The sequence below is a fragment of the Arctopsyche grandis genome, chromosome 10 (genome assembly GCF_051622035.1).
Source record: "Arctopsyche grandis isolate Sample6627 chromosome 10, ASM5162203v2, whole genome shotgun sequence".
NCBI classification, from domain to species: domain Eukaryota; kingdom Metazoa; phylum Arthropoda; class Insecta; order Trichoptera; family Hydropsychidae; genus Arctopsyche; species Arctopsyche grandis.
In genome coordinates, this window is record NC_135364.1 from 28,897,837 (window position 1) to 28,911,855 (window position 14,019).

The window sequence follows — 14,019 nt, forward strand, 5'->3', positions numbered from 1 at the left end:
TAATGAGATTGGCTATTAATTTGAAAACAAATGGTCCACTGATTAAAATTATATGTTGATTTGAAAAGAGGATAAAGAAACACATGGTTCCTCGTAAATTGCTTAAATGTTACATTGTTTAAAAAATATGAGTGCTTCCAATATTCAATATTTCTAAATAAAATAAATTTATCAGGTTGTCTGGGGCAATTTCAGTATCCAATACAAATATAATGGAAAATGTGGAAAATTAAATAAAGATATCATGGCCATAGCAACGCATTACCAGCAGCGTGGACTATTGGTTAGAATATATTATGCTTTCGAGCGTAGTGGTCACGGTTCGATTCCCATTAGTAGCTGTTGGCCCGAACTTGGTTTGTGACTCCAGGTCGATCGTATCCTTTAAGAGTCAGCCAATTTTTCTGATTTTCATCGAAACGGTTTCTGTAAGTTGGCATTTCCTTTAAATCTCTTTTGGAAATCTCAAGTTATTCAACATCTTGCGGTTCACCAATTTCTAAAATAAAATGCTGTAAAATTTCTCCATATATGTATGTATGTCACTGTGATGTTTGTATTAATTGGCATTGTATATAAATGCTAGTATTAATTGAATTATTGTATTGTATCTGTATATGTATATGTAAGTAAGCGATATGTAAAGCTGTAAATTTTTTATTCAAATAAAATACAATTAATAGATTCTTAAACTTACTCTAAGCTCCTTTTTAACCCTCCCTCACCCAATTGGGGTATGCAAGTGCCCCAATTTTTACGTTTTTCGTAATAACTATGTGGTTTTCAAAGCTATACACCCTATATTTCTTGTATTTCTAGAATGAACTAAAATAAATTTATTTTAATAGATTTTGTATGATTTAGAAAAGGGGTACATTGTAAAAAATACCTTTATACATTTCTACGTTCCAGAGTATGATTTAAAGGCGGCAGCGATAAGTCATGCTTTTGACAGTTCGCTTGCGTATTCTTCTTGATCAATGAATCAATGCGAGAGAAAGAGACAGCTATGTATATTTTCATCGCTTTTGGCGCGTGGCTATTGAGTCGTGCAGTCACCTGTTGGCCTTACCTATGTGCGTTTGAATGTTGATGCTTGTCGTTATTTAATAATTATAATACAAATATAGTCAAAAACATGCTATAGTACAAAAATTTTTTTATGTTGATGTATAGAATGATTAATAAGATATATATTGAACCCATTTGTATTGAGAAAAGCTGTATTTTGATTGAAAAATACGGCCCCGGCTCGGGACTCCGTTCTTCAAAGGTTAAAAAATCCAAGCACTTTTGTTACTGATAATCCCTTCAATTTCTATTTTTCAATTCCAAAATGTGGATTTTTAGGGTAGACTCAAACATAATATATACAATTGCTTAGATATTTCTATACTATGTAAGTAGATTGTATAAAATTTTCTTAGCAAATATACAACATTGATGCGATTTAATCAACATATTTATTGTTTAAAAAAAAAAGTTGTATTTCATTTCAATTGCATTTATTTCATAATAATAACACATAATATTCAAAATTTACTATCGTTAAACCATAAATAATTTAAATACGTAATATAACAACTTAAAAATTTTCATCATTTCAAGATTATAACACTATTTCAAGCTCCAGAGTATTACTTCAGATTTCGGTTGATTTCACCATCGGCTTTTTCATAAATTCTATTAACCCTCTGTTGATGATATTGGCACAGTCCTTATTTTCGAGAATCGTCACGTGGTTTCCTTCTAGCAGATGTGTCTGGATCGGTTTTTCCACGTGTTTCTGCAGACCATACTGCTCGTCGATTTCCACGCCGATGGGATTGTCCTTCGTTCTCACCAGGACGACTTGTGACTTCAACACGTAATTTGGTGTATCATCGTAAGACAACGTGGATAGAATTCGACCCAATACAGCCTTCGCTAAATCTCTCTGGAACTGTTTCGAATGCTTCACACTGTCCGGCACGTGTTTGACAAAGCATTCTACTTTATTGTCCCACGTTTCGATGGCTGACAGAGCAATGTAAAGTGGTTTCTTGTCCATTTTAGGTGCTAATAGGTCCATGATGTGGCATAGGTAAGTGTCTTGCATGACGTTGATCTTTGACGTGTCTAAATTTGCCTTGACCATCTTTCCCAAAACTTCTGGCGAACCGTCGACGCAGAATATGCGTCCAATGTGACCTAAAAACGTCAAAATATATCATTTTTATTTTTCAATCAATCATGCACACTCGCCTAACAGATTGCTCCAAAGCAGTGAGTGTGTCAAACGAATTATGACTCGAGAAATTATAAATACATAATTTTTACATAAATCGAAACAATACCTGACATTTATGGTGAGATATTATAAAAATTGTATAAAATACGATCAATAACATTTTTCACGTAACAATACGAATTTTTACATTCGATAAACATCCACAGAGACATCTATGGAGAGTGAAATCTGGTGAAACCTGAGATATAACAATAACTCAGGGTTTGCAATAGAAAAATGGAGAGGAAAAGCCTATTTTACAGGAACCGTTTCAATGAAAAATCGGCAAATTCTGATAAGAAACGATCAACCTCGACAAATCAAGGTCTGGCCAACAACGAGACTAGTGGAAATCGAACCCGTGACACCCTGCTCGAAATAATACAACACTCACCACTAGACCACGCTGCTGGTTAATAATAAATAGTAAATAATAAAGTTGATTAGAACGTACCTTCTTTTTCTAGAATCTTCGCTATTTCTATTGCTACCATTGCACCGAAGGAATAACCCATCAGAGCGAACTCGCCTCCATGGTTCAGACGGGATCTCATGGTCTATAAATGAGACAATTGCATTGATCATTACACATTATATAATCTTATGTATATGAGACTTATGTTAGTAAAATTAAACGTCGTGATGAAAATTTACCACAACAAGTCTTTCAGCGATATCTATAACGGTCTCATCATGATTAGTGTATCCTATTTGAATGACGGTTACTGGAGATTTCAGCCTTTTGCTGATTGATTTTAATGATGTCGCCATTCCTTCAATGCCGGGTATCATAAAGAGGGTCTTGCCTATTTTGTTCTCAAGATGACTCTGAAATCGATGGAAATATTCGAGTCTGTTTCTTATTTTAATTGTTTTCACGTTTATAATGCATTCTTACATCCTTTCCATCGATGTACATAGTTGGCATGATGACGAATGGCTCTGAAGCCGATATTTCATCGCCAACATTTCTCATCAATATTTTTAATCCTGTCATACCGTCCGAAGATTTGGCGACAGCTGTAGTATGACCCGCTACTTCACGTTCAGCTGTCAATTCTAACAATCTGAAAACAAATCCAGTTATAATTTGAAGGATGATTAAAACACATACATGCTTTCAATTTTATCACAGCTTGTTTTACCTGGAGAACGAGAGTGTTCTGATGTCTTTGGCCGTAAGGAAGATTTCGAATTCTCTTTCAAGACTTTGCTTGATTTCTACGGCCATCATTGAATCCATACCCAATTCGGCCAACGTTGCTTGCATAGAAATCGTCCTCAGATCCTTAATGCCTAAACAAACCAATTGGGTTAATATATTCAAATGCATTTAACACTTTTTTAAAATTAAAAACGCATGTTTTATTACCCATAATAGTAGATACAGTATCGACGACGGTACCGGTGGTTCCTCCACTAGCCTTCTTTTCAGCTACAACCATTGAACACAACACGGGATATTTACGATGCTTAAGGAGTTGATCAAGTACTCGAAGACAATTGGAAATTTTCTGTTGAAGTGTGCCACCGATTTCCAATTCGAGGTGCTCTTCATGCATATCAGCTACCAGTCCAACCTAAATAAGTATAAAACTTGACATCAAAACCTGTTCTAATATGGATTTCATTACCGAAATGAATATTTTGATTACCTCTCCTACAGCACCCCATTCGACGGCGAGTCCTGGAAGACCAGCTTTCAATCGTTCTTCACAGATTCTTTCCATCACTGAATTGGCCATACCATAGTTGGTCTGACCAGCGTTACCTCTACCGGCTACCACACTCGAGAATATCACAAAATCACTGCAAAAAAATCCAATCTTACAATTGAATACATACATATTAATTGTGTGCAAAATCTGGCTTACACTAAATGAGGACACAACTTTCTGGATTCCACGTCGAGGAATTTAGTGGCCCGAGCTTTGGGTGCAAACGATTCCTTGAACATCTCGGGCGTTTGATTTTCGAAAAGTGCATCTTTCAAAATAACGGCCAAATTGAAGATACTCTTAACCTGTCCTAATGTGTTGGCCGTCTTCAATAAATTGACACAACCCTCCCGTGTTGATATATTGTCGGTGGATATTTTGATATCGGCTCCATAGTTTGTCCAAGCTCTAAAACCCAACACATGATTATCATCATCATAATATACGATATTACATATATAAAAATATTGAAAAATTTACAAACCGTAGTCTCATGGCTTGGTATCCATTTGAAAGACCTCTTCTGGAGTTGATGACCACTTTTCTAGCGCCTTGCATAACAAGCCAATCAATGAGCTCCAAGCCGAAACCTCCTAAGCCACCAATAACGACGTATACATCTTCAAAGTAGCATTTATATCTGTAATTAAAGCATTTTATAGAATCACTTGCTGTAAATTATTTTTTATTGAAAAGTATTGCATAAAATTGTAACCTGGGGATTGCGTTGATTTTAAGAAATGATGGTTTTCCAACTTTGTCATCTGCCTCATCCCTGATTTTGATTAAAACTTTGCCTATATGCTTACCGCCTGCCATGTATCTGAAGCATTTTTCAATCTCCTCAGTTTCGAATACTATTCTGCAGATAGGTTTTACCGAACCGTTTTTGATACCATTGAATAACAAATTACTCAATATCTGTTTGAAATAAATAAACCAATTATATTCGAGCACTCATATGTAGGACAGTGATAAAATTTTAAATATTTGCATACTTTTCTACTCTCAGAAATTTCGTCGAAAAGGAAGTCCAACATGATACCGTGCAAGGATGCTTCTCTCAACAAAAATTGCATGCCGATGCTGGTATTATTTACGATATCGAATTTTCCAATTTCCAAAAAGCGTCCTCCTTTTGCGAGACAACGAATAGAAGCCTGTAAAAATTATAGTATAAGTAATTCACATTCTATTAAAGTTATTTCCTTGTTATACCAATTAATACCTCAATAGAATAAAACAGATAGAACAAATCTAAACTAAAGCCTTACAAATTTTAATTTCCTCGAGGGAAAAATGAGTATAACCTATTGAGGTTTTCAATTAACTCACGTGAAGTTTTTCATCAGCCAACGAATTCAGTACAATGTCTACTCCTCTACCGTTTGTTTGCTTCATAACCATTTCTTCGAAAGATGTGTCGCGAGAGTTTCCAATACAGTCATCTACAAACAAAGGTGTTTGTTTAAGCAAAACAATCAACACCAATCAAACTAATCGATGATTACTCAATACCTTTAAGTTGAGGGAAGATCCTTTTGATCAAAGCCCTCTTTTCAGGAGTGCCGACTGTAGTGAAAATTTTGCAACCATAGTAAAGACACATGTTGATTGCGGCCTGACCAACTCCTCCAGTACCCGCGTGAATTAAAACACTATCCCCAGATTTCATGTTGCCGACCATAAACTAATAATCACAATCAGAAAAGGTTAGTTACAATTTTTCGAAGTAAATAAACGATAAATAAGCGAAATTTCTATACGAATGCGTATAAAACTGTGCCGTAGCAGACAGGTATAGTCGCAGCATCTTCCAAAGACCAATTGTCAGGTATGGGCCAAAACATGTAATCTTCAGGTTTCACCACGTTAGCTAAGCTCTTATTTGGAAGAATACCCATGATGCGCATTCCACTAAGAAATTTCCGTATTATAATGTTTAATTATACAGAATAAATCGAGTAAAATTGAAAAGAATGTATTCAAACCTGCTGGTTTTGCCAGAGAACTCTAGTCCTTGCACGCACTCTTGATTAAGTCTACCCCTGGCTACTGTTTCCACTGAAATTCTACCGGTTGATGTCATGATATCACGGAAGTTCATAGCCGAATAGTATACCTATGATCCAAATCCAATTATTTTTAAATTCTACCACATATTTATCATTTGTATGTAATGATTCTCTTACGTGAGCTAAATTTGTTTCCTTTTCAACGCTCAGATCTCCTTCTATCCAACGCAAGCTAGAAAGATCACCTCTGGTAGTAACGTTAACGTATGCGTGCTCTGCTGGGTAATCTTGGAGTTCCTCGAGTACTAAATGGCGATAGCTACCCCATTGACCCTATAAAATGAGAAAAAAAGTTTGAAACCGATTTTTTTTAAACCAACTAGTGGACTACGCCAACGTACATCTTTGAAAACATTCATGAAGAGCTCTTTCTCAATTTGGTCTTCATAAAGTGGAATATCGGGATCGAAACGAGGTGCTTTAGGATCTAAGATGGCGACACAATTCGCATCTTCGCCTCCAGGTTCTCGTCGAAGACATTGCACCAGACCCAAAATTCCGTTCAATTTTTCATTTTGAGCAAATAGCATGAGTTTTACGTTGTCCTTCAACTTTTCTTTCACCTAAAATTTCAACAAAACCGTTAGAGAATGAACTTGACAATACTAAGATTAGGCAATTCAGTTGATATATGTACGTACTTCGTCGATCCAAAGGAATTCTTCATCAGATTCCTTAATTTGAATGAACTCGGCGGGCTTTGGATTGACCTTTTTCCTCAACAAAACCAACGTTTCAATATCAGTTCTCATAGCAGTGACGATGTCAATGTTTTCATATCGATCTTTGACAACGATCGAACGGTTTTCCCTGGAAATAATGAAGGCTTTTTCTTTCAAGCAGGTGAATGCTTGTTCCATAACCTAAAACAACAATTCAGTTGTATTCACATGTATCGCTACATCATATGTAAATCTATGTTTTGGGATTATAAAGACCTCATCTCTTTCCAGCAATTTGGAGCCGACGAAAAGAAGTGCGTTGCTTTCACCAGTTAGCTGTTTATTTTCCACTGTTACGTTAACGCCTAGATCAAGCTTCTCCTCAGCGATCACCAGTAATTCTGCTTGTAGCAAAGGAGTGTCTTCAAAAGCGTCTCTGATTAACGTAATCAAAGGTTCAGTTCCAGGTTCAGTAGCAGAATCGATCATTTCAATAGATCTCACTTTGAGGCCTTGCACGTTCTCCAGAGCTATCTGAACGTCAGCTCGAACGATATCGCTTATCTAAATATAATCACAATATATGTATGTATGTAAAATAAATATTCATGGGAATAACAAACGATATTGTGTGTATTATCAACTTACCTTCATGTTATTTTTAGGGAAATTTGGAATGAATTGATACTTCTCAAGTACTGGAATTCCTAATGGGTTCCTTTTTGTGATAGGCGAGGCGTTGAGACCTCGAATTTCTACTCCTCCAGATCTAATTCAAAATAAATAACATTATGTATATCACACGTTGAAATCTCTATGTATCGTTAAAATCAAAAGTCTTACCTAATAACATTGACTTCATTGTAAACGGTAACAGGCAAGGACTTGTCATCAATATCATTTAATTCGGATAGTATATCAAAGTGTTTTTTAGGATCGATGCTTATCTTTTCGATTCTCGTCGGCACGTAAAGTCCCCTGGAATCGATTCCGATGATTTTAATTTGCAGCATCGCGTCCATGAACGTGACCCAGTTATTATCCCAGGTCAAAATGCCACGAGTACCTTCGATATTGCAAGACTGCAGTCCTCGGAACGGGCCACTGTAAAGTAAAACAAAATTTAAAATTTGTATAACATAATTGTTATACAAAATCATCAATCTGTGAAAGGCCCGGTATACGATTGTAGCGAGTTTCAACTTAAACAGGAGACTTATCGAATAATTGGAACAAGTCCTCAGAATTAACCACCGAAATTTCATACGAAAGTTAAGTGGATTACTGCTCAAAATAAAGGTTAATTTAGGATAAGGCTATAAAATAATAAAACGTGTAAAATATTACGTACGAATAGTTGTAGCCTCTGAGCCTCATTTCTTTGTAGAAATCTTTGGAGGATATATTCCTGACATACGGTCCAGTACATTCACCAGGCTCTGATAGTTCCCTGTATTCTTGAGATACATTACTTTTGGCGTATATTTTGCCTGTGACAACTGCTGCATTACTTTCGACGATCTGTAAAATAAACACACATACATGAGAGCTGAAAGAGAGACATTTGTCATAAGACGGAATCATTATCATGAACAATATTTTGATTGTTGTTATTTCACAAAATATTCTTCAAGAAATTTTCTGTTAATAAGTCACAATTAAAAGGAAGTTTTATCATATGGAAGCACCTCAATAGTTAAATCACATATGACACATTATAAATAGTATACACATATAGGAATACATTTTGAGCCAGATCAAGTAGATATGAAAATCAACATATGTGACTGACCTCAAATCTGCCACTTCCTTTATGAATCATGATGGTAAATTCTAGATTGCCCTCTTTCGGTATATTGGTAGCACGTTGGAAGCGAATATTCTCAAATACCACGGAAACTTCAGTAAACAACTCGCCCATCATCATACCGAGAGTTTCCCAAACCAGCACTATGTAGCCAGTGGCAGGATACAAATTACGCCCTGAAACAGAAACATACCATAAACGCCATATTCAAAAAAAAAATGTAAAAATATCAATTATAATATACCATCGACCACGTGTCCCAACATATACTCCGTATCCTCGTCGGTGATAGCCGTCCTTACAATTCGCTCACCTGACATCATCTTTTCATTAACTTTATATGAGGTCACAAACCTAAAATTGATTTGAGTTCAGTCTTAAAATGCCCTTATTTCGTAAAAACTAAGTCCTAAGTTCTCAAAATATTTTTATTTTATTTCTCATTCATAATAAGTAAACAAATCTCACCAATCTTCACTATGCTCCCATTCGACGAGAGGAGAAATCATAGGAGTACCACTCGATACTGGAAGGTCAACTTTAGGATAGAGGTTTGCTAGTTGGGGATTCAGTCCTGCTTCGTACAAGCTAAAAATAATAGCACGAATGATACCCATAGTCATTAAACTATTTTTTAATGATAGTTGACACAAACAAAAAGTCCTGTCGAACGGTCACATACCTTCCGATAGATTGTAGCAGGAAATGAAGATTGTCATCATGTCCACGTTTAGTTAGGGCCACGTTGGTGCAATCCTCTTTGAGGGATCTCCTCAGGATGGCTTGGAGCAGACCATGTGGTGCAATTTCAATGGTGATTGCATTGCTGTGAATGGATTTAGAGGCTTCTTCGAATAGTACGGGACTCTAAAATGAATTCGCATATGAGAAAAATATCGAAACTTATTAAAATTCGAGGTCAAAAAGTCTAATTACCAGCAAATTGTTTGTGTGGTATTCGGCAGAGGAGTATTGAGCTAGTTCGCTCTCCCACAGATGCTGCGGTACTGACGAGGAAACCCATTTAGAGCTTCGTTTCAGAGGTTTTGGAACCAATTCACGCAGATATTTCAATAAATAAGGCCCTGAAAATAAATCAATTAATATTTGACAAGAAGATAATATCGAGAAATATGAAATTGTAGAAACAGTGATGATTTGTATCAACATGTGGAGATAGATTGATTATACCTGCTTCTGCGATGTATCTCGAGTGATAGGCAATGTTGGAACAAGGCACTTCCTTGGCGAAGACTCCTTGACTTTGGAGATGCTCTACGAATGCTTTCATAGAGTCTATGGGCCCTGAAATGGTGCTGGAGTCGGGTCCATTGTGACATGCTACCTCAATGTCAGGTGGACATAAGTTCTTCACCTGAAAATAAAAATCAAAATATTTTATAACTTTTCTAGTCGTATACGAACGCTTTTGAATCAGAGTGGAGTAGACGACAAGAAGGATAACGATAAAAGGTTTACACAGTAGGATAACCTAATAGGAAAATAAGCTATAGAAGTCCAGGACTTACATCGTTATATCCTAAGCCGACAGCAGCCATCGAACCTTTGATAAAAGGTATTTCGATACTAGCTAGACCTCTAGAGTAGGCTGCAAGGATCATCTGCTCAGCTGTAAAGCAACCGTCTGCGTAGGCACATCCCAGCTCACCAACACTGTGCCCTATGAGTCAATATTCCAACATGAGATATTTTAGAGAGTTACCATCCTAAGTGTGTAGTAGAAAATAAGTACCGATTATATGGTCAGCTTCAATTCCAATTTCTTTCAAGACATCGCACAATCCGATTTGAATTGCAGCAATACCCACAAAGGAGTGTAGGATGTTATCGTATATCTTCGGATTTGGGTCTGTGATGATATGAGTGATGTCGATGCCTTTCGGCTGTAGAGCACGGTTACATCTGAAAAATTAAGTTTAGTATTAATTTATGCCATTTTTTAAGTACTGACACAAAAAACTTGTAATTGCAAAGGTATATTGGATACTTTAAAATAAAGCATATACTTTTCGATAGCAGCAGCAAATACTGGAAGCCTCATAAGCTTAGATCCCATACCAGCCCACTGAGAACCCATTCCACTGAACACGAACCAAATGGGACGCTTCGTTCCTGAAAAGTATTGAACATCACGAGACACGCACATATCACCTTTGGTTCCTGAAAAGTAATAATACGCGTTAAAATTTGCCGCTGACTGCTTCATTACTCTCACGTATTTTGTTTCGACACTTCTTATGCCACCACTAATTCAAAATTAACTCACTCAGAAGCGTATATCCTCTGAAGACGTGTCCAGATATGTTATAATCGTGGATGTCATGCAGGAGACGAATATGCTCAACATCTATTGGATTTGATTCGAGCTCGTCTAATATGCGATTGACAGCTGGTTCTGTTCTGCCAGACACGCATAGGAGTCTGGGTAAGTTTTCTTTGGGTGCAGCTTCGTCAATCTGAAAAAATGATTTGGTTAAATTTGGGTCATGTGGCTTGATCAAATTGGCTCGAAAGTTTTTAGTACAGTACTCCAAGATAAACTTCAAATATTTTTGAGTGGTTCTGCCTTGGGTGTTTTTATCTGATTTTTCATTTTGGGGGGAGTGTCAAAACATATCACTGAGTGGTTTACTAGCATTTGAAACGTGAAAGGTGAACGCAAAACTCAAATTGACGGTCTCTCAAAAATGATATGCATAATGCAATTAGGATTTCTGTGTGTCGTTCAAAGTAGCATCGTCACAAATTTGAAGTAGACTATTCCAAGTTGCACAAAAAAATTCTGCTTAAGTTCTTCTTTGGATTGTCGCCTAGATTTTGCATTAACGAGCTATTAACATTGTCATGGAACTTTTCGCCTTGATCCATCCTTGATACTCCCATTGCCAAGCAGGAAGCGGATCACGTTCTGTTCTAAGATGACCCTAAAGTACCCTTTGGCGTCATTAAAAGATCCCTTATTGAACCTCAGCATCATGGATATAATGTAACAGGGTGGGTTTTAAGGCATTCGACAAAATCTCGGAGAGCTTCGAGAGTAAATATTGATGTATGCTTTAGTTATACGAGTATCATTTAGTCTTTCATTTCTCCCAGGTCTTTGAGATTATACGCGTTGAGGGAGAGGGGTTAGTTGAGGGTTGTAAGGGTCAAGATAAAATGGTTTGGTATAAATAATGATTGAATGATCAACCTTAAGTTTGGAGAAGTTCTTGAGCAGGACGTGAGCGTTGGCTCCACCAAAGCCAAAGCTGTTGATTCCAACCATTCCACGATTCCACGCTGTCTTATCACACACTACAGTCATCCTTCCTTCTGAAAGTCCTGAAACGCCCTCCCTAGGACTATTGTAGTGCAAATTTGGTGGAAGGTATCCCGTGTCGTAGGCGAAACACATCTGAAACGTACATACATTCGAAAGAGTAAATATCCATTCTCAAACTTTTTGTAAATGTATCATATATGTATATTTTTAAATTAAATATATTTTAATAATACCTTGATAACAGAGCAAAGACCGGAAGCAGGCTCAGTATGTCCGAGATTCGACTTGACAGCTCCGATTTTCAATGGAGTAGGACGGTTGGTACAGAAGATGTCATCGAGAGCCACCAGCTCTTCTGGATCACCCACTCTAGTACCTGAAGATAAAAGTTTTTTCAAAACGAGCACTTTAATTAAAAAATTAGTCATAAATTAATCAAAATATGACGTATGTACCTGTTCCATGAGATTCGATAAATTCTAAATCGAGCGGATTCACTTTGCATTCTTTGTAGAATTCAGAGAGTAGCATTTTTTGAATATTTCCTGCAGGGTAGGTGATGCCTTGCTCTTTGTATCCGTCACAGTTAGTTTTGGCATGCAAAATTTGAGCATAAATTCGTTTGGCATCCTTGGCTTTTTGAAGAAAAATGACGGGAACGGCTTCTGCTCTAGCGTATCCATTGGCATCCTTGTCAAAGGACTTGCATTTTCCTTCGGGTGAAAGGACTCCCAATCTAAAATGCAAACATACCGTATTTATAAATTATTTCACCGCGGAAAATTTCCAGTTTAAGAAAGGTTTCAATCACAAACCTAGAAAACTGCAAGGAAACATAGGGATGTAGACACAAATTAGCACCACCGACGATAGCAGAATCGCAATGTCCATCTCTGATGGCTCGAAAAGCGTGTTCTACAGCGTACAAAGAACTGGAACAAGCACTATCGACACAATAAGAAGGACCTGTGCATCCGAGCCAATAAGATATTCGATTGGCCAACATAGATCGTGAACAACTGCAGAAGAAACGCACGATTTAGTATAACAATAAAATATGGATAAATGCATTCAATATTTAAAAAGCTAACCCAGTGATACCGAATCCGTTGACCTGCATCTTTTCGTAGAACCAAGTCTTTTCAGACTCAGAGAAGCATGCTCCGACAAAAACGCCCGTCTTGCTGCCCCTTAGTGTCATGGGATTGACTCCTGAAATAAAACAATGCAATGAAATAAAGTTTAAGTTTAGGGAATGGTAGCTTTTATCACTAATGTTGTATTTGGCGTAGTAGTTTAGTGGTGTATTATCATTACCGGCGTCTACAACGGCTTCGTAGGCTTTCTCCAGTAACAATCTGCACATGGGGTCCATGGTGTGAGCCTGTTTGTAATGTACACCGAAAAAGGAAGCGTCAAAACGGTTGACATGATTGATCTTTCCAGTACGTTGAGGTACTTCAGGATGGTTCAAATTCCAACGGCGATGGTCGTCAGAGACCAAATCCACCTGGAGATGACGAGAAAGAATGAATAGGGAAAAACAATTTAAAATTCTCGTAATAATTCACGTTTGTAATGAAAATGCAAGTACCTTGTTGAATAGATTTTTCCTGAGCTCAAAGACGTTATCAGAGTCGGGAAAGAGTCCAGAAATTCCAGTGATGCAAACTTCGTCTCCCGGAAGAGGATGGGAGAGACGATGGCCGGAATGGGTCGATTCGACTGATGGTTCATCGTATTGTGGTTTTGGTGCCATTCTTCAAATAAAAAAAATGGAATAAGTCTACCAGGTTACACTAGATAAAGGTTAGTCTCGATAACCAATAAGGTTACACGAGAAGTCATTAAGAGGGCTGGACCCCAGCGCCTTGTCCATACAAACGCATTAGACTTCTTCCTTCCTCAATTATGGCACTAGAGCGATTATTTTTAATATGCTATGGATATCCACCATAGGCATGTTTTTATTTTTTTTTTTGATTAATTGATTTTTTGATTTTTGATTAATTCAAAAAATAGAAACATGCATATGGTGGATATAAATATCATATTAAAAAATAATTTCTCTAGTGCCATAATTGAGGAAGGGAGAAGTCTAATACGTTTGTACAGACAAGGCACTGGGGTCCAGCCCTCTTAAGGGGCACATGAAAACTACCGAAATTACATTTTCAACATTTCAATTGTAGGTTTTAAAAT

The 14,019-nt window shown here is 37.0% G+C and overlaps 1 protein-coding gene across 1 annotated transcript; it reads right to left on the reverse strand.

Moving 5' to 3' along the window:
* Window positions 1-1,491: 1,491 nt before the first annotated feature.
* On the reverse strand, window positions 1,492-13,576 carry LOC143918413 (fatty acid synthase-like). The gene is made up of 39 exons (XM_077440332.1): window positions 13,412-13,576; window positions 13,135-13,327; window positions 12,909-13,029; window positions 12,633-12,836; window positions 12,273-12,553; window positions 12,051-12,193; window positions 11,746-11,949; window positions 10,803-11,008; window positions 10,559-10,690; window positions 10,285-10,454; window positions 10,061-10,212; window positions 9,723-9,906; window positions 9,468-9,616; window positions 9,214-9,398; window positions 9,000-9,119; window positions 8,776-8,885; window positions 8,517-8,707; window positions 8,076-8,245; window positions 7,568-7,828; window positions 7,373-7,493; window positions 7,001-7,288; window positions 6,704-6,925; window positions 6,404-6,625; window positions 6,180-6,335; window positions 5,979-6,109; window positions 5,754-5,904; window positions 5,506-5,677; window positions 5,323-5,435; window positions 4,986-5,147; window positions 4,703-4,908; window positions 4,472-4,627; window positions 4,144-4,395; window positions 3,925-4,078; window positions 3,642-3,849; window positions 3,415-3,565; window positions 3,168-3,336; window positions 2,924-3,097; window positions 2,724-2,826; window positions 1,492-2,190 (listed from the first exon to the last, which is right to left on the reverse strand). The coding sequence occupies exons 1-39, from the start codon at window positions 13,574-13,576 to the stop codon at window positions 1,643-1,645; spliced, it is 7,200 nt and encodes a 2,399-aa protein (XP_077296458.1). The 3' UTR covers window positions 1,492-1,642.
* Between the last annotated feature and the right edge of the window lie 443 nt (window positions 13,577-14,019).